Here is a 25,045-nt window from a genome sequence, read left to right on the forward strand (position 1 = left end):
TCAGCTACTCAGGAGGCCGAGGCAGGAGAATCACTTGAACTCGGGAGGCGGAGGTTGCTGTGAGCTGAGATTGTGCCACTGCACTCCAGCCTGGGTGACAGAGCAAGACTCTGTTTCAAAAAAAGAAAAAAAAAAAAATATATATATATATATATATGTGTATATATATTGTTATTTATTGTTTAGGAGCAGACTAAAGATAACTGGAATTTTAGAAGTATATATCAAAAATTATAAGGTAACATTTCAATGATAGAAGTATGTATATAACTTCCACACTAATAGAGGATTAAAAGAAATGGAATGAGAAAAAAGAATCATACCAAAGAAGGCAAGAAAAGAAAGATAAAAATTAACATGGAAAGAGTGGGATACCAAAAAGGATGGTGGTAGAAGTAAATCCAAATACATGCATGCCTTTAAAAACAATATTCATTTATATGGGATATAGAATAGAGACTACAAGAAAACAAAAATGTTGAAAGTAAAATGATGGAAAAACATACACCTCGCAATTTTTTTTTTATTTTTTTAAATTTTAGTGTGTACATAGTAGGTGTATATATTTATGGGGTACGTGAGATGTTTTGATACAGGTATGCGATGTGAAATAAGCACCTCCTGGGAAATGGGGTATCCATCCTTTCAAGCATTTATCCTTTGAGTTACAGATAATCTAATTACATTCTTTAAGTTATTTAAAAATATACAAATAAGTTATTATTGATTATAGTCACCCTATTGTGCTATCAAATAGTAGGTCTTATTCTTTTTTTTTTTTTGTACTCATTAACCACCCCCACCTCCCTCCCACTAATCCCCCACTACCTTTGCCAGCCTCTGGTAGCTGTCCTTCTACTCTTATGTTCATGATTTCAATTCATTTGATTTTTAGATCCTACAAATAAGTGAGAACATGTGATGTTTGTCTTTCTGTGCCTGGCTTATTTCACTTAACATAATGATCTCCAGTTCCATCCACGTTGTTGCAAATGATTGGGTCTCTCTCTTTTTTTTATGAGACTGAGTTGTCTCCCTTTGTTGCCTAGGCCGGTGTGCAGTGGTGTGATCTCAACTCGCTGTAACCTCACTTCCCAGGTTCAAGCGATTCTCCTGCGTCATCTTCCCAAGTAGCTGGGACCACAGGCACACACCACCATGCCCCACTAATTTTTGTGGTTTTTTTTTTTTTTTTGGTGCAGATGGGGTTTCACCATGTTGGCCAGGCTGATTTTGAACTGCTGACCTCAAATGACCCGCCCACCTCTGCCTCCCAAAGTGCTAGGATTACAGGCGTGAGCCACCACCCCTGGCCTGATCTCATTCTTTTTCATGGCTGAAGAGTACTCCATTGTGTATAAGTACCACATCCATTCCTTTCGTTGATGGACACTTAGGTTGCTGCCTGGCTAATATTAATGGGAAGAAAGCTAGTACATCATTTCAAATAGACTTAAAGACAAAAAGAATTGATACATAATGGGAAATGGCTAATTTGGTAGGAGTATATATGTTTTAAAGTTACATGCAATTAATAACCATAGCCACAAAATGAAGCAAAAAGTTAACAGATGTACAAGGAAAAAATTGAAAAATTTTACCAGTATAGCAGGAGATTGTAATATATCTGCCTAAGTATTTGATGTAGAAAGCAGATCCCAAAAAAAGATAAGTAGGAATATAGAAAATTTAAACAGTGCGGTTAACAAGCTTCATCCAATGGACTTACATTTCATCCACACACCATAGAAACATCAAGTGAATCATTATGAAAATTAATCATGTACTGGGCCATGAAACAAGTTTCAACAAATTTTAGAGATTGATACCTTATACACTATTGTAATACCAACTCAGTTAGATTAGAAATAGGTAACCAAAAAAAAACTTTTTTAATCACATGGAAATTTAAAAAATTTTTTTTCTCAGTATCTCATGGATGAGAGAAGAGATGTTGGAAGTTGGCCTGTTCTTTAGTAGGAGATGTTAAATCATACCTCAGGTTTGCTTGCAGCGGACAAAAATTGAGAAATGGCCCAGATAAAAGGCCTTGCATTCTTAACAGATGAGAGTGTGCAGGGACGCTAAGGACTGATGGTGGATTGGTTCTTCTAACAGGAAGAATGAATTTTTTTTTTTTTTTTTTGAGACGGAATCTCAGAATCTTGCTCTGTTGCGGGGGCTGGAGTGCAGCAGCTCGATCTCGGCTCACTGCACGCTCCGCCTCCTGGGTTCACGCCATTCTCCTTCCTCAGCCTCCCAAGCATCTGGGACCACAGGCGCCCGCCACCACGCCCGGCTAATTTTTTGTATTTTTAGTAGAGAGAGGCTAGCCAGGATGGTGTCGATCTCCTGACCTCGTGATCCGCCCGCCTTGGCCTCCCAGAGTGCTGGGCTTACAGGCGTGAGCCACCACGCTCGGCCTGAAGTTTTTAATAAATGGTGCTGGAACAATTTTATGTTTATATGTGAAAGATGAAATTGGATAAAAAATACGCGTATACATTTTTGGTCTGTTGAGGAGGCAAAAACTATAAAACAAACTGCAGACCATAAAGAAAAGGGTTAATAAATTCCACCATATGAAAGTAAAGAAGTTTCTTATTAAAAGACAACTAGTAAAGAGATTGAAAAGACAGGTCATCTACTGGGGAGAGATATTTGTATCACATATAAGTATTAGTATCCACACATTACAAATCATTAAGAAAACTCATAGAAAAATAGGCACAAGGCTTCAATAGATGCTTTATGGAAGAGGAAACCCAAATGGTATATAGATAGGTATATATTCATAGCTGTATGTTCGTATATATCTATATATTCATATTCTATATATCCATATACAGATATAAATGAATGAAAAGGTATTCCACCCTGTTACTAATCTGGGAAATGCAAATTAAAACTACAAGGAGATAGAGTTTCATAGTTGATATGGTCTGGCTTTGAGTCCCCACCCAGATCTCATCTTTAATTGTAATCCGAATTGTAACCCCCACGTGTTGAGGAGAGACCTTATGGTAGGTGATTAGATCATGGGGGTGGTCCCTTCAAGCTGTTCTTGTGATAGTGAGTTCTCACGAGATCTGGTGGTTTTACAAGGGGCTTTTCCCCAGTTTGCTCAGCACTTCTCTTTCCTGCCACCATTTGAAGAAGAATGTTTTTGCTTCCCCTTCTGCCATGATTGTAAGTTTCCTGAGGCCTCTCCAGCCGTGCAGAACTGTGAGCCAATTAAACCTCTTTCCATTATAAATTACTCAGTCTCTGATATGTCCCTCTAGCAGCTTAAGAACGGACTAATACAGTAGTCATCAGATTGGCAAAAAACAATTTTGGCAAGTACATGAAGCATTTGGTATATACATTCCTGGTTAGTGGTAACTGATTCAGCATTTTTTTGGTAAGCAGTTGGTCATCAATTAAAGTTGAAGACTATTCTGTGACCAAATAATTCTGCTTCTTGACATATGTTCAACTTTTAGATGTATACTCGAGAAATTTTTGGCACTTGTATTCCAGGTGATATGAACAAAGACTTCTATAACAATAGTACTTGTAGTAGTCCCAAACATAAACAATTAAATGTTCCTTAAGACTATAAGAAATTATTGAATATTCATAAAATGGAATACTAGTCTCCCTAAAAATGAATTACTGCTGCAATAATGTTAATGAATTTGATGAGAGGAAAAACAAGTCTCGGAATGTCTTCCATGTAATTTTATTTTACATGATGTTTAAATGTGGAAGGCTAGATAACGTTTAAGGGTTCTAACATCTGGAAAAATATAAAGAAAAAACCTTTTGTTAACTCAGTCTTTAATATAATCAGTTAAAAGTGTAGAAAAATAAGTCAAAATTCTGTTTGGTTAAACCAACGTTTTGTGTTTAGTAGGTTTCTTAGTTATTTTGGTCAAAAAAGGCTATCACTGTGACACATCTAATTCTCTGTAATGCAGCATATTGTGTTTTAGGTAATGCTGAAAATTCTGTGGCTTTGTTTCCCTTTTCTTATGTAGTCTCTGAAGCATTTCTCTCTTACCGATGTTAATACCGACCTAAGCAAAAATGCTCTTCTATGACCTTTTGGGAAACGCTCAGAGAATTCCAATATGTAATTTTATTTTTCTTATCCTAGAGTAGGGTATCACTATAACATTGAACATAATACGCAGATGTGCAGATCTCTGTTAGACACCTTCGGAGATGCATGAGCTGCACAACGGTGGAAAAAAAAATAGTACATTTAAATCCCAGGCCTTCTTCTCAAGATACCGCCATGGCAGGCACACAATCAAGCTCTAGATGGGTTCCAGAGTGATTGTACTGGGTTGGTTTGAACTCTCCACTTTTATTTTTATTTATTTTTCATATTTTATTTGTTTGTTTATGTCTCCATAGAGACTATCAAAAATTGCCAGTGCTGACTATATTGCAAGTAATTGCAGTGGGGTATTGGGAAAAGTTTCCAGTTAGCAATAATTGTGCTCAGATAAACCTCATTGGCTGCGATACTGCCACTGCACAAAGCTTTAACTCTCCACTTTTAAAAATCTCCTTGTGAATAATTCTTTTTCTTTTTTAGAATATAGAAGATGGGAGCCTTAACACAAATTTGTACTTTGCTAAAGTGTATAGTCCATTTATCTACTTTTTTGGATAGCAGTGTCTTGGCTTTAGAAATTTGTTTATTAGTGGTTGTATTAGTTACTTGGATTAAGCTAGTTATACTCCTAAAAATTAGAATATATTTTTTAAATCCCACATCATATTATTTTGGCTTTTTTTAAAGTAATATTTGTTATGTACCACAATTTTATATGGTTCGTTGAAATACTGTTCTTAAAGGAGTAATAAAATGTTATGTTACAAGCCCAGGTTTCCTTCTATTTATGCATTTGGCTTTATGAAGCAAATTGACCATGCATATTATTAATGCTCTGCTAGTGAATGGTTTCAGTTCATTTTAAGATGCAGTTTCTCATAAGACTATAATTTTTAAAATAAATAAAATTGACAGTTTTCTTGATTTTATTGTGAAATATACAGATCTTTTTGTAGTAATAATGCATATTTATATATTCCTGAAAACACTAAAATTGTGCTCAGCTGATGGGCCAACTCACTCAAAAGTGAAAAATATGCAGCTTTGTATCCAGAATACTAACAAAAAAATCTTAATGAGAATACTAGAATATGTTAAAACATATATGAAATTTGTCACAAATAAGGAATATGGTCAGTTTAGGATTTTTAAAAGAAGATGAACACGGTGTGAGGAAGGGTTGAAGCTACAGGATTATGAAGGCCAGGGTAAAATGCATAAAGATTTGGAAAGAAGAGCTCATTAAACACTTGCAAGAAAGAGCATGTGGCCAAACTGTGCCAAGAAGAAGAACATGGGTTGAATGAGAATTGTGTACCATACTGTCTTTTCAGCAGCTTGCTGCTTTCCACTGTGTTAGCCTATTTTGGGTTCAGCTGTTGTTATTTGGTAGTACAAAAACATAGGCTGAGAAGAATCATGTACAAACCAATGTGACTTACATTGTACTAAAATCATTCCTTTATTTACCAATGGGCTAATTCGTATTATGTAAGATTTGTAACAGAACAGGCTGTACTAAGAATACAAGAGGTGGCTTCTGTTTTTGACTTGAGCTCTCTGATAAGTCCATGACCTTTTTAAGATTTGATTTTTGTGTGTGAAATGGAAATACTAGAACTAAAAATAATGTAGCACAGCCTTTTCTCCCTTGAGCTTATTGTTTTAATTTTAAACTATAATAAGCACATTAAAGAAAAACTGGAAAACAGAACAACAAAGACAAAGATTACTGTTAGTAATATAAACCTCTGTTTTCTTTTTTGTATGTATTTTTTTACTTTTTCACCAGTTTTTAATTTATTCACATTCTTCAAGTCAGTCATTTTTAATGGCTACTAAATATTAGATTGAATAGATGGGCTTTAGTTTACCATTTCTCTGTTATAGAAAATGTAAGTTGTTTATAGTTTTCCATTATCTTTAATAATTTTTGGATGAATATCTCTGTGTCCCTCCACACATCGTGGGCTGCGAAGGGAGTATCTTTTTCCCTACATAAGATTATTTCACAAAAGTGACACATTTGGAATTGTTGGTTCAAAGAATGAAATTTTTAATAATTCTTGATACACATTTCCAGTTAGCTTTCCAAAATGGCCCTAGGTCCTTGCCCAAAATTGTTTATAATTTTTAAAATAAGTTTTTTATATAATTTTTAAATTTATATATTTGTTTGCTATTTGTATTTAATATGTGAGAAAAGATCATTTGGCTATTTATCCATTGTGGTGGACTTAGTATTCTAAGTGGGTAGTGCTCTGTCTACAGTCGTAGCACCCTGAACATGTCTGATCTCATCTAAATGGATAGTGCTCTAAAGTGCTATATAAGGATAGTTTAGAAACAGCTTTTTTTCCTCCTTGCAAACACAATGACAGTTCAAACCTTACTAAGATGATGTCAGTACTTGGTTTTTAATAATGTCAGTACTTGGTTTTTTAAACTTTGCTTGGATTAACACTCTGTAACTCTTTGGCATATTTGTTGCCATACTATTTCTTTACATCTTAAAGTAATGAAATTTTATTATAAACTTGTAATTCAGAGGAATAACATACTTGCAACCATTTAAATTACTTATGAGAAAATTTAGTCAAAAGAAACTGATTTTTTGAGTATGTTACGTTAATAAAACGCACTATTTCTGTTTTAAGCAGTATTGCTAAAAATGTAAGTTACTTGAGCAATTGAGAGTGACTGTAATGGCCAGAAATTTGAATATTGAACTTAGCCTTGTTTATAATTTTGGCTCTGCTTTTTATTAGCTTTAGTACCTTAGGGAAATGGCTTACTTCATTTCCATTTCCTTATTCTTAACAATGAATTTCAGTTTTTTTTATTGTTACCACTTAGGATGTTTCCTACCATTAAGCATTCATTTCTAAAATAAATTAACTCTTAAAGGCAGTTAGTGCAGCATTTTATAGAATAGACATACAATTTGTATTATGAGTTCATTTCCGTCTGAAATAATTATGATTTGAGTGTCTACTCATACTCAACATTTTGATAAGATTCATTAGGAATACAAAAGTAAAAGACTCTTATCCCAGCTGGGCATGGTGGGTCATGCCTGTAATCCCAAAACTTTGGGAAGCTGAGGAGGGAGGATTGCTTGAGGCCAATTGTTTGAGACCAGCCTGGGCAACCATAGCAAGACTTTGTTTCTATAAAAAATTTAAAAATTAGCTGGGCATGGTGGTGTGCGCCTGTAGTCCCAGCTACTTGGGAGGCTGGCGCAGGAGGATCGCTTGAACCTAGGAGGTGGAGGTTACAGTGAGCCATGATACCGCCACTATACTACAACCTGGGTGACAGAGTGAGACCCTGTCTCTTAAAAAAAAAAAAAAAAGACTTACTCCTCATGGAATTCACAGTTGGAAAGGAAGGACATATATTGAACTAAGGAGTAGTTCAGAGTAAGTAGAGATGATGCATTTTAAAGCCTATGACATAGAATCTGTAATGTAGTAAAATCTCAGCAAATGTTAGCCACTGCTGTTTGGTACTTTCTAATTTCTAGATGTAATGACAGATGAATGGAGATTTAAGTGACAAGGCAAAAGTGAAACATTAGAAATTAATCACTCCCTTCTTTAATTGAACACTGGGTACACCAAAGAGTGGGTTTTTTTGTTTGTTTTTTAAGGAAGCAAGACACTATTCAACCAATTCTCATTCATCATGTTTTAAAGTCCCTATGAATAGAGAGACTTTGGTGATAAAATGAATAATTTGATCACTTATATAGTACAGGATATCAGTTCTGAAATACATTGTGTGCTCATATATGTGAATGCTTATGTATGTGGTTTTCATAAGAGATTGAAACAGAAACCAAATGTGTTATCGTTTGATCTTTTCCTTTTTACAGTGTCGTGATGTTTCAAGTTATGGGTGCACAGGAGAGAGATAAGAACTGGATATGGAAAGAATGCTGTTAAGATTTAAAATGAATAGGATTTGAGTCATTGGTGCTCATAGGTGTTGTGTACATACTGTTGCCAGCACATATTGTGGTTAGAATTTTGTTTCTGGAGTCAGTCTGTCTGGTTTTAAATTCTGACAGTTCCACTTATGCTTAACCTCTCTGATTAATTTTCCTCATCAATAAAGTTGAATTAATAATAGTGCCTACCTTATAGGATTTAATTGACAGTTAATTGAGATATCATATGTAAATTGTTTAGCAGAATGCCTGGGCGCTAAAGTATTATCTAAGGCTGTTGCTAATGGAGTGCTCTGAGGCTAACTACTTCTGGTGGTAGCTCCCAGAATTCAGATAAACTGTTCTACATCTAAAATTAACCAGTTTTCTCTTTTACATAACTGACATAAAAAATAGAAATAAAATTAGCCGGTTTTCAGAATTCTTGAAGTAACCTGCCATCTATGTTCTAAGCAAAATAAAACTCTGGAGGTACCCCCTCCCCCCAATTATTTCAGTTACACAAGCATAAGTGGGTTGAATAGGATAATAGTTGGTTTTTCACTGAGTTTAGAAATGAGTTATCTTTGTGAGCCATTGAAAATTAATTAAATAGCACATTAGCCTATTGCTTTCTTCTCTGGTCTGTTATTCTCTCATGATAAAGTTTTTGAATAGAACGGTGTTTAAAATGCAAAACAAAAATCATTTGAGAAAATAGAAATGAAAAAAGAATAGTAACAGCTATTTTTCGCTCTCCTTGAAAGTACAGGGACAGTTCAGACTTTACTAAGAGAATGTCAGCCTTGAAATGTCAGTACTTGAGATGATATAGAATGCAGAGTTTAAAAGTACTGGAATTTTAAAAAGAAATGATAAACTTATAGTGAATTTAATTTAGCTAATAATAAATTTAGTGAATAAGAAATGTTATCTTGTTAGACTTACAGAAGTATAGAATAGAATGGTTGCTAACCAGATATGGGTGGTGGGGGTAGGAGGAGGGTGTAGGGAAAGGGGAAATGTTAGTCAGAGATTACAAAGTTATGGTTACACAAGAGGAGTAAGTTCTAGTGACCTATTGCATAGCATGGTGACTATAGTTAATAATAATGTATATTTCAAAATTCCTAAAAGAACATTTAAAATATTCTCACCACAAAGAGAAATAAGTATGTGAGGTGATGGATATATTAATTAGCCTGAGCTAATCATTTCACAATATATACATGTATCATAATATCACATTGTACCCCATATGTATAATTATTGTCAATGAAAAATAAATAATGAAATAAAAATGTTATCTCTTTTTAGTATGATATGCTGTAAAAATAGTATACATAGTTTCTTTTTATAGTAAATTGTTGAGATTTGAGGAAAGGGTTTATTTTAAAATATTGCTTAAATAATATTTCAAATGTATTATTTTCAGGATTCAACTATTTGTAAAATCATAGATTTTTAAGATACATATGAAGTCTTATAATTCAAAGAAATAGCCTGTCAGTTTTAAGTAATAATAGCCACTTCCTATTAGGCGATTAGTGTGGGCTAGGTGCTTAAGTACTAAGTATTTAAAATGCATTATTTAATTGTGTTACTATCACCCATACACCTGGTCCTATAAAGCTGCACTTTATTTACAGCCATTTCAACTAATATAAGTTATTTTCCTTGTTTTATAACCAGTAGTATCTTCATTATACAAATGTGATGCTTAAATATTATGTGGGATAATTGATAGCAAAATTTCTCTGATTTGGGGATATTTACATGTGTATTTTCTTTTTCCCAGAGTTTAAGATTCTAAGGTATTACATTGATAATTGTTTCCTTTGTTGCAGAACTATAAGAGTAAATGGGTCCAGTAATTGGAATGACTCCAGATAAGAGAGCTGAAACCCCAGGAGCTGAAAAGATTGCAGGATTAAGCCAGATTTACAAAATGGGAAGCTTGCCTGAAGCTGTTGATGCTGCCAGGCCAAAGGCCACTCTAGTGGACAGTGAGTCAGCAGATGATGAGCTCACAAACTTGAACTGGCTTCATGAAAGTACTAATCTTCTAACAAACTTCAGCCTCGGAAGTGAGGGTCTTCCAATTGTTAGTCCATTGTATGACATAGAGGGAGATGATGTGCCATCCTTTGGACCAGCTTGCTACCAGAACACAGAAAAAAAATCAGCAACTTCAAAGCCCCCATACTCCTTTAGTCTTCTCATTTATATGGCTATTGAGCACTCTCCAAATAAATGTTTGCCTGTCAAAGAAATTTATAGCTGGATTCTGGACCATTTTCCATATTTTGCTACTGCACCAACAGGCTGGAAGAATTCTGTTCGACATAATCTGTCCCTGAATAAATGTTTTCAGAAAGTGGAAAGAAGCCATGGCAAGGTCAGTGTTTATGAATTATATTTGGGAAGTGGGGGAACTAATTAACATGGAGCCCTTAAAATATCTGCAAACCGGGGAGACAAAAAGTAGTCAAGTCAAATCACTTCAGCTGAACTGAATTATATTAGTTCATCATTTATTTTTGCTTGAGATGTTTTAAAATTTCTTAAATATTGATATAAATTTAGCAGAATTATGTTTTGTCTACTATAGGTACCTAGATTAGTCTTTTTATCATTTTAGCTCTTTGTTTCTAGTTTCTGTAGTGTTCCTATAACTATCAGTATTTGATTCTTTATTCAATATGATAACCTCTGCCTTATAATCAAAGTATAGACCATTCAAATTAATGAAATTGATATGGTTGGGTTTAAATCTATCACCTTGCTATTCATTTGATTTTCTTTTCCACTTTTCCTGCCTTTATTGGGTTGAGGTATTCTTCATTTTGGGTTTTGGTTTTTTGGTGGGTTTCTTTGTTGTTTTTTTGGTTTTTTTTTGAGACAGTCTCGATCTGTCGCCCAGCCTCAAGTGCAGTGGCGCGATCTCCGCTCACTACAACCTCCACCTCCTGGGTTCCAGCGATTCTTATGCCTCAGCATCCAGAATAGCTGGGACTACAGTTGTGTGCCACCATGAGCAGCTAATTTTTGTATTTTTAGTAGAGATGGGGTTTTGCATGTTGCCCAGACTGGTTTTGGAACTCCTGACCTCAAGCACCACCCACCTTGACCTCCCAAAGTGTTGGGATTACAAGTTTGAGCCACTGTGCCCGGCCAGAGTGTTTTGTGTGTGTGTGTGTGTGTGTGTGTGTGTGTTTTATGCTTCAATTTTATCTCTACTATTGGCTTATTATTTATTTATTTATTTTAGTGGTTGCTATATGGTTTTCAGTATACATCTTTAATTTATCATTGGTCCACCTTCAAATAATATTACACCATTTCACTTAACTGGCTCTTTACAGAAAAGGTTGCTCGGCACCTGATGCCCTACTGGATTAATTCCTTTTGCCTGGAGAAGTTTATTTAAAATTTCTCATTATTCAGTTTTGCTGGCAATGGTTATTTTAAACTTTTTTTGTGGTGTACGAGTTTAGAATTTAGGTTAACATTTTTTTATTCTGTGTATTTTAAAGATGATTTGTTGTCTTCTGGCTCCCATAGTTTCTGATGAGAAGTCTGCTGTCATTCCTATTTTTGTTCTCTGTATGTAATGTTTCTTTTTTTAATTGCTGTCTTCAATATTTTTTCTTTATCTCTTTATCACTGCTTTTCAGCAGTTTGATTGTAATGGGCCTAGTTGTGGTGTTCTTTATTTTTATCTCGCTTTGGTTTCTCAGTGGTTCTTAAATATATGGTTTATTGCCTGTCATTAAATTTAGGAAATTTTTGCTCATTATCTCTTCAAATATTTCTTTTGCCTCACTCTTACTTTTAGGACTCCAAGTAAAAATATATTAGACCATTTGCTAGTTGTCTTACTTCTTGATTGCTTTGCCCTTCCCCGACTCTTTCTCTCTTAGTTTGGATAGTTTTTACTGATTTTTCTATGGGTTCACCCTTTTTCTTCATTGTGTTCATTCTGCTGATAAGCCCCAGTGAAGGACTTCTTCACATTTTTAATTTCTAATGTTTTCATTTTCCTTTTAAGAAAGTTTCTGTCTCTGATAAAATTCCCCACTAGATCCATAAACATATGAATAATAGTTATTATGTAATGTCTGTCAGTTTCAATATCTGGTCTGTCTCTGGGTCTGGTTTTATTGACTGTTTTAATCTCTTGTTTTTGTATGTGTTTTATAATTTTGGAATGAATATCAGACATTGTAAAAGAATGGCAGGGACGGAAGTACATAATATTTCTACCCAGAAATAGGCATGCCTCTACTTCTGTCAGGGTGTTAGTGTGAACAGGTATTGGTCAGTCTAGTTAGTAATTGAGAAGAGTTTTGAGTGTTTGTGGTTGCAGTAATTACCATCGGTACACCACAATCTTCAGACTCTTACAGAGATGGACTGCCAATACTTTGTGTTTAAAAGCGAGGTTTGGAGTAATACGATTTTTTTGTTTCGGCATTACTGCTCCAACTTCATCTTCCAGCTTGTGCCACATTTGAGGGTGGGAGAGAGGTAAGATAGTTCTCCCTGTTGCCCTTCCTACAGCATTAGATTGCTATTGCTTGTTACTTGGAGCAAGGCTTTTGGAGGGGGCAGAGTGGGATCCTTGGTTCTTCTCCGGCATTAGTCTTAAACAGGCTCAGGATGCCTGTGCTTCAGGTGTGAGTCTTTCTCTGCCTCCCCCAGGAGCAGATAGTCTCTCCATCTACTTAGTATAGAGTCTAGAGCTGCATTCTTCAGTAGCAAAACGTAAACTGTTTCATGCCAGGACCATCTTACCACTGCACTTCAGCCTGGGCAATAAAGGGAGACTCTGTCTCACAAGACAAAACAAAAAACAATGGATTCAACTTTGGCCAAGTGCAGTGGCTCACACCTGTAATCCCAGCACTTTGGGAGGCTGCGACAGGTGGATCACTTGAGCCCAGGAGTTTGAGACCAGCCCGGGCAACGTGGCAAAACCCTGTCTCTACTAAAATTAGAAAAAATTAGCTGGGCGTGGTGGTACACGCCTGTAGTCCCAGCTACTCAGGAAATGGAGGTAGGAGGATTGCTGGAACCCCCAGAGATTGCAGTGGGCCAAGACTGTGCCACTGCACTCCAGCCTTGATGACAAAGTGAGACTCTGTCTCAAAATAAAAAAATAATCCGGGCGTGGTGACTCGCACCTGTAATCCCAGCACTTTGGGAGGCTGAGAGGGCGGATCACCTGAGGTTGGGAGTTCAAGACCAGCCAGACCAACGTGGAGAAACCCCATCTCTACTAAAAATACAAAAAATTAACCAGGCGTAGTGGCGCATGCCTGTAATCCCAGCTACTGGGGAGGCTGAGGCAGGAGAATCGCTTGAACCTAGGAGGCGGAGGTTGTGGTGAGCCTAGATTGTGTCATTGCACTCCGGCCTGGGCAACAAGGGTGAAACTCTATCTCAAAAAAATAAATAAATAAAAATAAAAATAATAAAATGTGACAGGCTCCATCCTGTGAGGTGAGATGTAATATATGAACTCTTACCTTTGGCAGAGCACGGAAATGGCAGTCGTGCTCTGCCTTTCTTCTAGTGCACATGGCACATTGCCTTATTAAATATGGGGATAGCTAGGTTTTATACTTTTCTTTTAGCAACAGCCATCCTTTGCCTGGGACTAAAGTGGGCGAAGGATTTTGCCTCTTCCTCAGTGGCAGACAGCTTTTGCTTTGTATTAGAGAGGAATCTGGAATATAGGCAGATTTGTGTCTATTCTACAATACCACCTAATCTTCACCTTGTGCTTGTTCAAGGTCTAGAACATGGATGATCTTTGCCTAAACTTTGGCAGATTCTGTACATCTGTCTTCATCCATAAGGGTTTCTCTCTTAGGCTTCCTGGCCTGCCTGCAGTCTTCCTCTGGAGCACCAGATGGAGTCCAGTGGAAAAAGACCTTGCCTAGTGGAGGCAGACCCTTCTTCTGGGAATGTCAGGGATTCTCAGCTGTCATGCTAGCTCACATTTGGTCTTAAATAATCTGAATTAAAATTTGCGTGGTTTTTTTCTTACATTTTTTTACTACTGCCATTTCTGTACTCTGCCAAAGGTAAGCGTTCATATGTTACATCTCACCTCACAGGATGGACCCTGTCACAATTTATTTTATTTTTTTATTTTAAGACAGGGTCTCACTTTGTCATCAAGGCTGGAGTGCAGTGGCACAGTCTTGGCTCACTGCAACCTCCGGGGATTCAAGCAATCCTCTTATCTCCATTTCCTGAGTAGCTGGGACTACAGGCATGTACCACCACACCCAGGTAACTTTTTCTAATTTTAGTAGAGACAGGGTTTTGCCATGTTGCCCGGGCTGGTCTCGAACTCCTGGGTTCAAGTGATTCCCTGTCTCAGCCTCCCAAAGTGCTAGGATTACAGGTGTGAGCCTACTCGGCCAAAGTTGAATCCAGTGTTTTTTGTTTTGTTTTGTAAGACAGAGTCTCCCTCTATTGCCCAGGCTGAAGTGCAGTGGTGAGATGGTTCCTGGCATGGAGTTTCAGTTTTAAAAAGTAAGGAGGCAAACAGTTAATCATAATACAAAATAGAAAGAAATATAATAATAGTAACATGAACAAAGTCAGAGAGGAGTTGATTAATTACTACCTAGTACAGTGGTCCCCAAACTTTTTGGCAGTATGGACTGGTTTTGTGGAAGACAGTTTTTCTGCAGCCTGAGGTGGGGGCATGGGATACGGTTTTGGGATGAAACTGTTCCACCTCAGATCATCAGGCATTAGATTCTCATAAAGAACGCACAACCTAGATCCCCTCACATGTGCAGTTCACAATGTGGTTCCAGCTCCTGTGAGAATCTAATGTACGGGCTGATCTGACAGGAGGCAGAGCTCAGGTGGTAATGCTTCTCAACTTCCACTCTCCTCCTGCCCCATGACCTGTTTCCTAAGATGCCACGGACCTGTACCGGTCTGCAGCCTGGAGGTTGGGGACCCCTAACCTAAAAGATTTGGGAAATTTTTGTGGAAAAGTTTGCCTTTGAAGCGTGCTTTGTGAAAAAAAGAACAGGTTTTAGAAGGGTAACATATGCCAAAGGGCAATGGTACATTCTGCTGGGAGTTTGGGGCAGTAGGCATATTCTCTGTGGGTGAGGAATGTATGAAAGCAGGGTGGAAAAGCAGAGTGATCCAGAATAGAAGTGTGGTGAATATCATGCTAAATTGTTTGGACTTCAGTTTTGAGAGCAAACCAGTGAGAGTTTTCAAGCCAGGAGCATGATAGAGTTTCCCTGTATTTGACTTGTGACAGTGTGAATGATAGAGCAATGTATTATCTTAAACAATATCTGAATTCATTTGCCAAAGGAATGTCACAGTTACTAGTACCATGCAAATGGAGATAGTTTCAGTGAAGATGTGGGATTTGAACACTTTATAATCACTGCCCTCCTTATGTCTAAATCCACTGACTTCTTTTCTGTTCTTATTTAACCTGAAACTGCATTATATGATATGATTAGCTCTGGGAATTCATCTTTTCTTTGATTTGTATAACACTGTGCTTAGTTCTTTGTTTACTTGCCTGACTCTCCATCTTTTTCTTCTACCACTTGCCATTTAAACTTTAGTGTTCACTATTTTGTCTTTTTTGTTGATTTAGTGTTTTCTTAAATAATCTCATTAATTCCCATGGCTTAATATGTCATCTGTAATCTAATGACTTCTAGATCTTTCTCCTGAAGCCCAGACCTGAATTTGCAACTAATTATTAGATCTGGAGGTATCTCAAATTCAGTGTGTCCAAAATTGGACTTTATTCCTCTTTCTTCTCCTAGGATCTCTCTGGGTCTCAGCTAGAAATCTGACTCATCTTGGGTACCTGCTCTTTGCAATGCCTAAGTTATTTGAATGTCAAATTTGAAAGGATTGTAGATATTATCCTGATGAACTTCCTTATTTTATAACAAAAAAGTGAGATAGGTGGTATTAATTGATCCTGGTCTACAAAGCCTGTCAAAGTCAGGGGTTAGACTCTAGAAAAAACAGTGTCTAGTAGCATCTGTAAATACCTACAAGTTGCTTTCTGATTCTGGCCATTTTTTTTAGTTTCTACCATAACATTAGCCTTAGTTCAGGTCTTCCCCTCATTTCTCATCGAATTGAACTATTATGTAAGTTGAGGAGTCAGCATGAAGGATTGGGTTCAGTTATGTTCCTAGATCCAGATAGATGTGTGACTTGGTAAAGATAGACTCTGAGCCTCATTTTTACTTCAGTTTTTGTAACTAGTAGACTTTAGTAAATATGATATACTAAATAAAAGCCAGACTTGTTAATATGGTTTTCAAGACCCTCCCCAGTTTGGCCTCTGCCTGTCTTTGCAGCTTTTTTTCTTCACTACTCCATGATCTGCCCCCACATGACTACTTGCTATTGCAGTATACTATAAATAGTCCTTGTTTATTTTGTTCCTCTATCTACACTGCATTTTCGTAATTCACTGTCAGTGGAGATAACACTTCCTCAAAGCCCAGCTCAGAAGTCACCTCTCAAGCATTTCCTGCTTTTGTGTACTCATTTTGTGTTTTTATAGCATTCTGTTTGTTATCTTTATAATATCCATATCCCAGTTATGTATAGATTTGCTTCTCCCGCTAGGGAGGATATGAGATCTCTCTGAGGTCAAGGCCTTAGTAGAATAGTCACGTGTGTGTGTGTGTGTGTGTGTCAGAAAGAGAGAGAAAGGGGAGAGTGATATTATTTAATAACCTTTTAAAAGCTCAGCGTCTTTTTTTTCATCTTAATGCATAATTCTCTTTAATTGTGATGTGGATGAACATTTAGGTTTCTAATTTTTTTTTTTTTTTTTGGAGACAGTCTCACTGTGTCGCACACGCTAGAGTACAGTGGCGCAATCTTGGCTCACTGCCAGCTCTGCCTCCCAGGTTCATGCCATTCTTCTGCCTCAGCTTCCTGAGTAGCTGGGACCACAAGTGCCCACCACCACGCCCGGCTAATTTTTTGTATTTTTTTAGTAGAGACAGGGTTTCACTGTGTTAGCCAGGAAGGTCTCAATCTCCTGACCTTGTGATCCACCCACTTCGGCCTCCCAAAGTGCTGGGATCACAGGCGTGAGCCACCACACCTGGCTGGTTTCTAATTTTTTGTTATAAACACTGCTACAGTGAAAATCATCTCCCTATCCTTCATTCTCTTTGCCTTCTTTGAAATTGATCCCCCTTTTATTATTTTCCTCTATTACTTTGGTATTGTTATCCTCTTTTTTTTTAAACACTATACATATTTCATAATTATTTTATGTAGTCTCTGTTTAAATTTACCCTTATAGTTACCAGTGTCATTGTTTGCTATTGTTTACGCATTTAGAATTTCCTTAGTGATTTTGTTCTTGAATTGTGTCACTTAATTCTTTTATACTTTTAGGACTATTGTGTTTATACTTATGATGGTACATAAAAGGTAACCATCTACTAGGTACTTAGAAATATAGGCAGGGATAGAGGTGATGTGGCGAGATTACAGCTCTAAGTTTGGAATTTATCAGCATTGCTTCTGAGTGGAAGAATCTAGGAAAAGCATGGTGTAATGAAGCCAAGGAAGCTAAGCTTAAGTGTGAATAGCCAAGGGTGTCAAATATTACAGAACACTTGAAAATGATTGGCTAAGTTGTTGAAAAAGTAGCAGCCAACAGATTAGGATTCAAAATACATAGTAAGTGCTGTGCTGGTCAGGCGCAGTGACTCACGCCTGTAATCCCAGCACTTTTGGAGGCCGAGGCGGGTGGATCACAAGGTCAGGAGGTCAAGTCCAGCCTGGCCAACATGGTGAAACCCCATCTGTATTAAAAATACAAAAGTTATCCGGGCGTGGTGGTGCGTGCCTGTAATCCCAGCTACTTGGGAGACTGCGGCAGGAGAATCGCTTGAACCCAGGAGGCAGAGGTTGCAGTGAGCCAAGACTGCGCCACTGCACTCCAGCCTGGCAACAGAGTGAGACTCCGTCTCAAAAAAGAAAAAAAGTGCTGTGCTGATAAATGTTTTAACAACTGTCTAGGGATGGGCTGTTTAGCTTTTGCAGATTTCCATAGTATAATATTTCCATCATGGCCAATTTCAAACTACCAACATCATATCATTAAATGTGGAGTTGAGAAGCGATGTTTACTAACAACAGTATACCATTACATAGAAGACACTCATAATTCAATAAGAAAATGAAAATCTAATAGAAAAATGGGCAAGTATATGAATAGGCAGTTCACAGAGGAGGAAACAAATAGGCAATAAATGTAAATAAAGATGTTTATCTTACTAGTAATATGTGTAAGAGACATACAAATTAAAAACAAAAAAATGCTTTTTTATCAGAATTCAAAAATTTTAAATATTTGATAATATCAAATCAGATGGGGACATGAGTAAATATTGATACTTTCACACCATTGATAGGAGTATGTTAATATGGCCATTCTTGAGGGCACCCTGGCAGTAGTTACTAGAATTAGAAATGGGCTCTCCTTTGATCTAGCAGATCATATTCTGATTTCTCCTCTAGAGTAGCATTCATACTTGCACACAAGAAGATGTGTGTGAAAATATTCACAGTGGTATTATTTTTAGTAAAATTTACAAAACCATATGTCCAATGGTATGATTTGTGGTAGTACTCAAAAGGGAATTGGTTGCGTCCATAATTTTTAAATGTGTACATTTTTAATGTAATTAACCTGAGTGTTTTGAATTTTCAGAGAAAGGAAGAAATTAAGGAAGTAAGAGCTAGAGAATGGGAAAGGATATAGTCCAGAGTATAGGTAGAATTTGATAAAGAAAAGGAGAGAAATCGTCTTATAATTTTAAAAAAGGGATAAATATGGAAATGGTAATATATTGGCATAAAAATTGGCAAGCTGTCACCACAAGTCAGGGTCGGGGGGAAGGAACTTGTAAATCGTCTTCAAAGAAATCAGTTAACTATTTTGCCTAAATGTCTGAGTTTTAGACAGAAAGAGATACATTCAAGTAAATATGGGAATGCATGTGGATTTTTTTTTTTTTTTTTTTTTTTTTTTTGGTGAAACGTTTCTTGGGTCAGTGACAGAATGACAGTATTTTTCTTCCAATCTGTGGAAGTCAAATAAATTATACTTAGTTGCATTAAATGTTAGAATTGGATTTGGCAAGCTTGACAACACTTTTCTGATGAATGGCTGTTATCTAGAGATGATAATCCCAATCGAAGGTAGAGTGGCAAGGTCTAGATCAAACTATGAAGTGGTAAATGATACTCAGCCAGCTGATACAGCTGCTGTTTAGTTTTTTTTCTCCCTATCATCAGTACCATTTTTACTCCTCTGAAAAGACAATCTAATAATACTGGTTTGGTATTTATTGGTCTCTGGATTTTAAATTTCTTAAAGTTACATATGGTTGTCTTTTGGTTCAGCTTGCTTTGGTTGGGGCTTTATGTTTTAAATGTTAACATCTGGCTGGGCACAGTGGCACGTACACCTGTAATTCCAGCACTCTGGGAGGCTGAGACACGAGAATCACTTGAACCTGAAGGCAGAGGTTGCAGTGAGCCAAGATCGTGCCACTGCATTCCAGCCTGGATGACAGAGCAAGACTCTGTCTCAAATTTAAAAAATAAATAAAAATAAAAATAAAAATTGGCCAGTCGTGGTGGCTCACACCTGTAATCCCAACACTTTGAGAGGCTGAGGCAGGTGGATCACTTGAGGTCAGGAGTTCGAGATCAGCCTGGCCAACATGGTGAAACCCCATCTCTACTAAAAATACAAAAATTAGCCAGGAATGGTGGTGCGCACCTGTAATCCCAGTTACTTGGGAGGCTGAGGCAAGAGAATTGCCTGAACCTGGGAGGCGGAGGTTGCAGTGAGCTGAGATCATGCCACTGCACCCCAGCCTGGGTGACAGAGCAAGACTCTTGTCTCAAAAAAAAAAAAAAAAAAAGTTAACATCCAAGTCTTGTATGTACTCTTCTAAATTTTTATAAAGTCCAACTTAAACATTATTACTGTGAGATTTTAGCTGGGAAACATGGAATTAAATTTTTTCCTAGTGTGGTAAAATTTTAATCAGTTAATTATTTTTAACTCAGAGGTTCTAAAAGCCACTGAAAATCATTACCACTTTATAATTTTGTCGAGGCCTTGCCATTTTGCCTTCTTTTTGGTATTAGACAAGGTGAGCAACTCTATTAAAATACACAGATATAATGAACGTTGCCTCTTCTCCCAATCTAGTCTTTACAACTTCTGTTAAGATAAGTCTTTTCAAAGTTCACCTTTTAGTATATTCAAAATTTCTTCAAAACCTTTAGCAGTTCTCTACTAAGTAAGTTCAGAAGTCTTAGAGTTCTAAAATGCGAAATAATAAAATGAGAGAATGCTCATTTCCTGTTTCCGTTGCACAGAAGACCATTTTGTTACAGGCAAATTTAGTTTTAAACAGTACTTCTAAAACTTTTATTATTTGTATTCTTTCATCTAAGCTCAGTAATATAGGAGCAAAGGTTTTAAGTGGAAAATTAGTTAAAAATAAGTTTCTTTTTGCTGTGGACTCTAAAATGTAGATTAGCAAATACAGAGTTTTATCTCTTGTTCATGATAGTTCATGAACAGACCCAGTGAAAGGAAGTGCTGCCATGGTAACATAAACCAGACTGTTACTTGAGACCATACTCAAGATACTTAACTGCCCTGAAACTGCGCGTTTTCAATACCAGTTTTTCCAATTTGCTATTTCAAGGAAGTAGCAACTCTACTGTGATCAAAACAGTTTGCAGTCCCCTCACAGTAGAATTTGTAAAGTAGACTTGAACTAAACAATTTCTAGGAGTGTAATCTCAGGAATTCCAAGGTAGAGCATGGCTAGCATTATTGAAATAATTGTCTTGGTCTGTGTATGAAAAGTAACGCATGCGTATCTTTTGTATATGAAACTGAATTGGCTTTGGGGCAAAAGGGTTATAGGTGCTAACAAAAGGTGTTATAGATGCTAACTTTTTAATTCTTTTTTTTTTTTTTTTTTTTTTTTTAAAGACACTGTTTCCCTCTGTCACCCAGACTGGCCTCAGCCTCCTGAATAGCTGAGACTATAGGCACACACCACCACACCAGGCTAATTTTTCTATTTTTGTAGAGACAGAGTTTTGCCATGTTGCTTATGCTGGTCTTGAACTCCTGAGCACAAGCAATCATCTGCACCGGCTTCCCAAAGTGCTAGGATTACAGACGTTAGCCACCACACCTGGCCTGGTGCTAACATTTTCCCTGTCATCAAAACACATTCATCATTTGGTCCAGGTGACTGAACATATAGCTAAGTGAAGTTTCATTTAATCCAAAAATACATTTGTAAAACTTGTCTTTTCTTGAAAAAGAAAAAAAAGAAAATGTCAAATACTTGTTCAGTATAGTTAATGTGATATCTTGCTGCTAAACACCAGAGAAAAGTTTCTGCTGATAATCTGGTGTGTTTCTTTCCTTATGACAGTGTGGTATGACAGCCATGGTTTTTCTCTTTCTTCATGACAGTGTGGTATGACAGCCATGGTTTTTCTGTTTATAGACATTGCCAGCATGGTAAAAAACTGCCTTACACTCAATTGCTACACCTTTCCACAGGCAAAAGGTTTTATTCTCTCCTAAATTTATTTTATCCCTTGTTTTTTTACCATCTAACTTTTGCCTTTTTTTCAGAACTAATTGATTTTTTCTTATTGTTGATTTTTTTTCAAAATTCCCTCCTCTGTGGAAAGTAAAGGAGTAGGAATATACCATTATTCAACCAATATGCCGCAAACCTTTACGTATGTCACTTTCAGAATGGCCCCTTAATATTCACCTATTTTGCAGCTATGTGTCTCTTGCGGATAAATCCTCTTATTTGAATCTCATTACAATTCAGTGAAGTGGACTGCATTGTTGTTTTACTTTACGGGTAAAATGTAAATGAGAAGTCTGACTCTCAAAAATTAAATGATTTGCCCAATATCACGTAGCCAGTCAATAAGTAGGGATCGGGACCTCGGTTTTTGAACCTATATAACAGTGTTCTTTCATTTTGCCATTCAGCTATAAAAATTATGACACAATATTCAGAGATAAAAGAGCCTCAGTAATGGACTAATGTTACCTTGAAAAAGACTGTGGGAAATGGAAGGACTCTGGAGATCATCACATTAAATCTTAATAGCAATCATAATAGCTTATATCATAGGAGATTTCATACACGCAAAAAGGAGTGTGAGAATGAGAAACAAGTAAATTTTGTTGTTATCTAAATCATTGTTAATGTAGTCGTAAAGGTAATTTAAATTTTGAGGAAGAGTTTTTGAAGTAGAAAAGGCATAATATAAAACCAGAAACTAATAACATTTGAACCTCACTAATCTTGTGAGTTAGAGGAAGGTGACTTTTAGTCGCTACAGTGCACACATAACAAGCTCACTTCAACCTTAGTTTCATACTCGAAAGGTACTAGAGATTATTTCCCCCTGCACGTTTATTTAAAACATTTAGACACTGACTGTTTATGTATAAAAGTTCCTAGTTATTCTTGTCCATTTTATTCTAGGTTAATGGAAAAGGTTCCTTATGGTGTGTTGATCCGGAATATAAACCCAATCTTATCCAGGCACTGAAGAAGCAACCTTTTTCTTCAGCATCTTCGCAAAAGTAAGGATCTTCCATATAACTGTCAGTGGTAATTTATAGGATTTCATTGTGTGAGACGGAGAAACTTAAAGGTCTAGGGTATTTTGTTTCTGTTTTTTTATTGTATAAAGAAGTATTTATGTTTTATTTAGTTTTTAGTTTTTGTTTCTGTTTTTGTTTTTGTTGTTTTGTGAGACCAAGTCTTACTCTGTCACCTAGGCTAGAGTGCAGTAGCGAGATCTCGGCTCACTTTAACCTCTGTCTCCCAGGTTCAGGTGATCCTCCCGCCTTGGCCTCCCTATTAGCTGGGACTAAAGGCACGCACCACCACTCCCAGCTAATCTTTGTCTTTTTAGTAGAGACGGGGTTTCACCATGTTGACCTAGCTAGGCTCCAACTCCTGACCTCAAGTGATCTCCCACCTCTGCCTCCCAAAGTGCTGGGATTACAGGCATGAGCCACCATCCTTGACCTGTTGTTTCTTTTCTTTTCTTTTTTTTTTAAGAAGTCTTTATGGATAAGACATTAGCCTAAGTTAGTTTTCCTTATGGTCTAATTTGTGCTTCTAGAAAACAGGAAATTGGTTAGTTGAGAACATACACTCTGGGAAATATAGTCAGTACTGAATATGTTATAAGTAAACCCTAAAGAAAGTTGTAATATAATTTCAGCTACAAACAGATCAGATCATTTTAATTGTCTGCAATACTAATGCTAACCTAAAAATGAAGGAAATTAAAAATATATTTAAAATTTTTTAATAAGATGATTAAGTTTGTCATAACATTTTATATACATATGTAGGTTTCTTTTTCTATTTTAGGGTTTTTTTTCATAGTACTTATAATATTTGAAAAGTATGTTCAAGTCTAAAATTTTTAAATGTTTGGCAAATAAAATAAAGCTTTGAACTTTGTTTTTATTTTTTCTGGTAAATATAATTGTACTGTATTTGCTTATAATTTTCCTTGGCTTTGTTTTCAATCCCAGTAACCCCTATTGATCTTCTAGCTTCCTCATTTTAAGTTAAATCTGAAAATACCCTGACCTTCTTAAATCTGATTTTTGTTTCCTTTTTCTTTTTTTTTTTTTTTTTTTTTTTTTTGAGACGGAGTCTCGCTCTGTTGCCCAGGCTGGAGTGCAGTGGCCGGATCTCAGCTCACTGCAAGCTCCGCCTCCCGGGTTCACGCCATTCTCCTGCCTCAGCCTCCCAAGTAGCTGGGACTACAGGTGTCCGCCACATCACCCGGCTAGTTTTTTGTATTTTTTAGTAGAGACGGAGTTTCACCGTGTTAGCCAGGATAGTCTCGATCTCCTGACCTCGTGATCCACCCGTCTCGGCCTCCCAAAGTGCTGGGATTACAGGCTTGAGCCACCGCGCCCGGCCTTTGTTTCCTTTTTCTAAAGCAGACTTTAGAGTCTTCTACAATTTATTATCTACCTTCATTTGAATTGAAAGTCCCAGATTTGGTTAAAATACTTTTAAGGGTAGTTTATAATGGCTAACTTGTTTTTTGAAAAATTTGAAAAGATTTTTAATAAAGTAATAAATGGAAATTTTTAAACATATGCACAAAAGTAGAGAGAAAGTTATAATGAACTGCCAGCTGCAGCAATCATCAACATTTCATATAGTGGTTAATTTGAATTATTAAAGTATCATTAGATAACTTGCAGAGGAGTGGTTGTAGCTGAAATACAGTAAATAAGTGGGAAAGCTAAAGTTGAAATATCAGTAATATATTCACTCACTAGATTTTAAGCTTCTTTACCATATTTGTAGATTAGATGGATCATTATCAAAAGAATAACTGAGGATTTATCTTTATGAAATGAAACCTAGAAAAGAAGTTACCAGATTTTATATTCTCATTTGGAAATTGATATCTTTATTAATTAATTTTGGTTATTATGAGGTATTCTAAATAATAATTTAGAAACTAATGGTAAGTTCTATTGATGTTCACCTATGTGTTTTACTTAGCTGTGTTGGTTTTTTCTTTAACTGAAGATTAAGCCTGGGCAACATGGCGAAACCCTGTCTCTACCAAAAATACAAAAATTAGCTGGGCGTGGGTAGTGCACACGTGTGGTCCCAGCTACTCAGGAGGGTGAGGTGGGAGGATCGTTTAAGCCTGGGACGCAGAGGTTGCAGTGAGCCAAGATGGTGCCACTGTACTGCAGCCTGGGTGACAGACTGAGACCCCATCTCAAAAAAAAAAAGATTATATGAAAGAATTGGCACCATTTTTTCTAAACCATCACAAATATATTTTGCTGTCTTTGATATATTGCATTTTCATGTTTCTTTTAG

The 25,045-nt window shown here is 36.6% G+C and overlaps 1 protein-coding gene and 1 non-coding gene across 9 annotated transcripts in view; one reads left to right on the plus strand and one right to left on the minus strand.

Moving 5' to 3' along the window:
- LOC105464996 (forkhead box N2) overlaps positions 1–25,045 on the plus strand; it is a 65,260-nt gene that overhangs the window by 21,554 nt on the left and 18,661 nt on the right. For all 8 annotated transcript variants that reach the window (XM_011713170.3, XM_011713171.3, XM_071076667.1 and 5 more), the window contains 2 exons: positions 9,887–10,437; positions 22,652–22,752. In XM_011713170.3, coding sequence (XP_011711472.1) covers positions 9,901–10,437; positions 22,652–22,752 — 638 coding nt within the window. In that variant the 5' untranslated portion in view covers positions 9,887–9,900. The remainder of the gene's footprint in view (positions 1–9,886; positions 10,438–22,651; positions 22,753–25,045) is intronic.
- LOC112423758 (U4 spliceosomal RNA) lies at positions 4,396–4,535 on the minus strand. Its single transcript, XR_003014314.1, has one exon. It is a non-coding gene; the product is annotated as a U4 spliceosomal RNA (small nuclear RNA).

Source organism: Macaca nemestrina, chromosome 13 (assembly GCF_043159975.1).
Source record: "Macaca nemestrina isolate mMacNem1 chromosome 13, mMacNem.hap1, whole genome shotgun sequence".
NCBI classification, from domain to species: Eukaryota; Metazoa; Chordata; class Mammalia; order Primates; family Cercopithecidae; genus Macaca; species Macaca nemestrina.